Below are 3,241 nucleotides of genomic sequence, written 5' to 3'. Positions count from 1 at the left end.
AAAATTGAGCACGAACATTACATTTAGCGTTAGCATTAGGGCCATCTCTTTAAAATCCGTCGCAACAAAGGATCATTTACAAAAAAAAGAGAAAAAATACATCGAAATTATTAGGAAATTTGTAACAAAAGCTCATCAATGATTCATAGAAACGCTTGAAAGCGATGTCTGTGACGTGTCGGACGAGAGAATTGTGTTAAAGCGCATATTTTTGCAGTGCATAACTTTGCATGGAGTTGAAGCGGGGTTATTGATCTACTTGACTCTTAGAACTCGCAAATATGCCAGACACCGTATACTATTAAAATTGGTGGACATATAAAATATGAAATCCCATTTCTCATATTAGATTTATGTTCTCGATAAATTTACCAAATTTAGATGTACAGCCATTTTGTTGATGGCCTATTCTTCACTACTGGTGCGTGAGATCCTCCTCTTTTGAGTTACAAAACACTCAGATATATTTTTTACTTGTCAGCTGATTTCATTAAAAATTTTCAACAGGATAATTTGTGTACGGCCTTTAAATTATCGCCAGAATTTACAAAAACCCATCGATTTTTGCTTCTAAGCTTTTTTATTTTTTAAAAGGGAGAAAAAAGGATGTTTAAAATTTTCTATTTGACATCTAAAAAGATAGGAGGAAAAAATTACTCTCTGGTGATTTATGAAAGCAGTTGCAATTTATAATTTAGTTTAATTCGATTAATTAAAATTAATTAATTAATTACAATTATATTTTACCTATCGATTGATTGATAACGTTTAATTACGGAGAAAATGTAAAACAGCTCGAGTTGTCCAAGTTTTCTAGCGTTGTCAATTATTGCTAACAATGTTTCCTGTCAAACACACTTATTACCACTGCACATTAAGTGAATTAAATTCTAATAATGTACGTGCTGTTAATCAAACTGTACAGGTAATGCTCGGCCATTATCTTAAATAAAACATATTCAAAAATACTGGTGCAGAATTTTAAAGCATTAGTAGAGCTAACATTTTTCTATATTAAACAATATATTTTAAATATTTATTCGTAAATTACAGTTTTAGTAGATTTTTTAAGAGCTTTTAATAAAACTGTTAATAATTAATTTCATAAATTGACATAATATATGAACAGGCTTCTGTAGTCATGAAGTGTATGTACTGTACAGTTCATTGTAATAAAAATTTAAAATAAAATAATAAAATAGTTTTTGCAGTTATAAAGAAAAAAAACTTTAAATTATTTTAACAAATTCCAGCAATTTTTTTTTATAAAACTTATTTAAAATGCATTTGCAATTTTTATCTGAAATGATCTTTAAACTATTAAATTTGTATAAAAAATAATTCAAATTTATAATTTAAAAAAAAATCAGTAATAACCTTTTATTGATTTTTATATATAATTATTTTTTTTCATAATTTTAACCAATAAAATATTTAATAATTCTATTTTTACTAAAAATTATCCTTCTTTTTTTTCTGTTTTCAATTGGAAAAGTATTCAATGTAAGAATTTTAAAATGGAATTTATATATTTGTTAGTTTCATTACTTATCAAAGTTTAAATCATTCAAAGTGTGCAATAAATTACAAAAATTTTCATTTTCATATTTATATATTTTTTAAAAAACATCGATTAATATCTCAAACAAAATCAGAATGGGTAGAATCTTCTCAACTTGTTAAATGTATTTATTTTAAAAAATTTTACATCAAAGAAAATTCTAGGCAATCATTAATTAGTTTCTAGATCTACTCCTTTTGTTTGTGACAGTTAGTTTCTTGATTTCCAATCATTAAACACGGCATAATTATAAATCTGCTATTTGCACGCAGCGTCATGTTATCCTTTAATTTTATTCTCTAACGTTCCGTCTTAACAAGTTCCTTGTTCCAAATATTAAATATTGATGATAGAGGGGATAATTAATGAGAATATTTTTTTAAACATGCTAATTTTGACTGCCTAATTCAAAAATATGCAAATCGAGTGTGTAATTGAGTATCCGATGATTACTTGAAGGGATTGATTGTCAATATAGTCCAACAATTATTTAAATTCCACTAGATATGTTCAAACTTTATTATTAAATAATTTTAGAACAAATTTATTTGCATAATTTTCTTAATTTATAAATTAGCATGTTAATTTATAAATAATTCATCTGTCTTATTAAATAATATAAAAAATTGTAAATAATTTATCATGATTTAATTTCAATTTTCTTCATTTCTTTATCACTTAGCATTTCTTTCTTTCTTTTTTTTTATAGCAGGAATCAAAATGTCATAAACATGATAATAAATCACTGTATATTAATTATGAAAATTTGTACACATACAGCATCTTTTAATAATCTGAAAAACATTACCAAATGGAAGAAATATTGATGTTTTAAAATAAAACAATTTAATTATAAATTGTTTAATACCAATTTAATAAGAAATATTTAAAATAAATTCATGTTTTAAAAATTAAACTATGAAGAAATACATCTTATCAATTATTTCCACTTTAATTTTTTTCAAACAAATGCAACTTTTTATTAATTTAAATTTTAGATTTTTATTATACTTAGAAAAAACAAATAGTTTTTGACAAAAAGTCGATAATTTATACAGCATAAATCTATATTAAATTATCAAAAAAATAAAAATAAAAATAAAAAAATTTACATTTTACTTTATGCTTTTATCCATAACAAATATTTATTATTATGAAAATTTACTTTACTGTTTATTGCTTTATAGGGTTTTGAAAGCTAAATAATAACTGTCAAGCTTTCTTACTTTATGCTCAAATGTTATTTATTTTTTAAAATCTAACTAAACAAATTTGTTTTAAAATCAGATCAAGAAAATTAAATCTTCCATATTGAATTCTTGTAAATTGCAAAAGTATGCATAATTTATTTTTGTAGAGTAACAGACAGAAACTAATGGCAAAAATTTACAATTAATATTTACATAATTATAATAATATACAATACTTATATTATCCATTTTTAATAGCTGGTGGGAGATCGTGGAAGTAAGAATGTTGCATGGCTTCGTCGGCAGATATCCTCATGGCTGGATTACACACGAGTAGTTTCTGCAATGGATGATCAAACGACTATTGAGTGCGATAATTTAAATGACAAATATTATGCTTTTACTGAACTTAATAGTAAAATACTAAAAGTAGAAATTGCAAATTATATTTGCAAGATAAGTAATATAGCGTTAACATGCTTTCGTGCCA

The 3,241-nt window shown here is 24.1% G+C and overlaps 1 protein-coding gene across 1 annotated transcript in view; it reads right to left on the bottom strand.

Moving 5' to 3' along the window:
* Nucleotides 1–2,686: 2,686 nt before the first annotated feature.
* Nucleotides 2,687–3,241, bottom strand: part of LOC111629032 (cyclin-dependent-like kinase 5) — a 64,508-nt gene continuing 63,953 nt past the window's right edge. The window contains 1 exon segment of the mRNA XM_023372899.1: nucleotides 2,687–3,091. Coding sequence (XP_023228667.1) covers nucleotides 2,993–3,091 — 99 coding nt within the window. The 3' untranslated portion in view covers nucleotides 2,687–2,992.

The sequence above is a fragment of the Centruroides sculpturatus genome, unplaced genomic scaffold (genome assembly GCF_000671375.1).
Source record: "Centruroides sculpturatus isolate CEXI.00-Female unplaced genomic scaffold, Cexi_2.0 scaffold524, whole genome shotgun sequence".
Taxonomy (NCBI): Eukaryota; Metazoa; Arthropoda; class Arachnida; order Scorpiones; family Buthidae; genus Centruroides; species Centruroides sculpturatus.
This window is presented reverse-complemented; position numbering and strand designations above follow the sequence as displayed.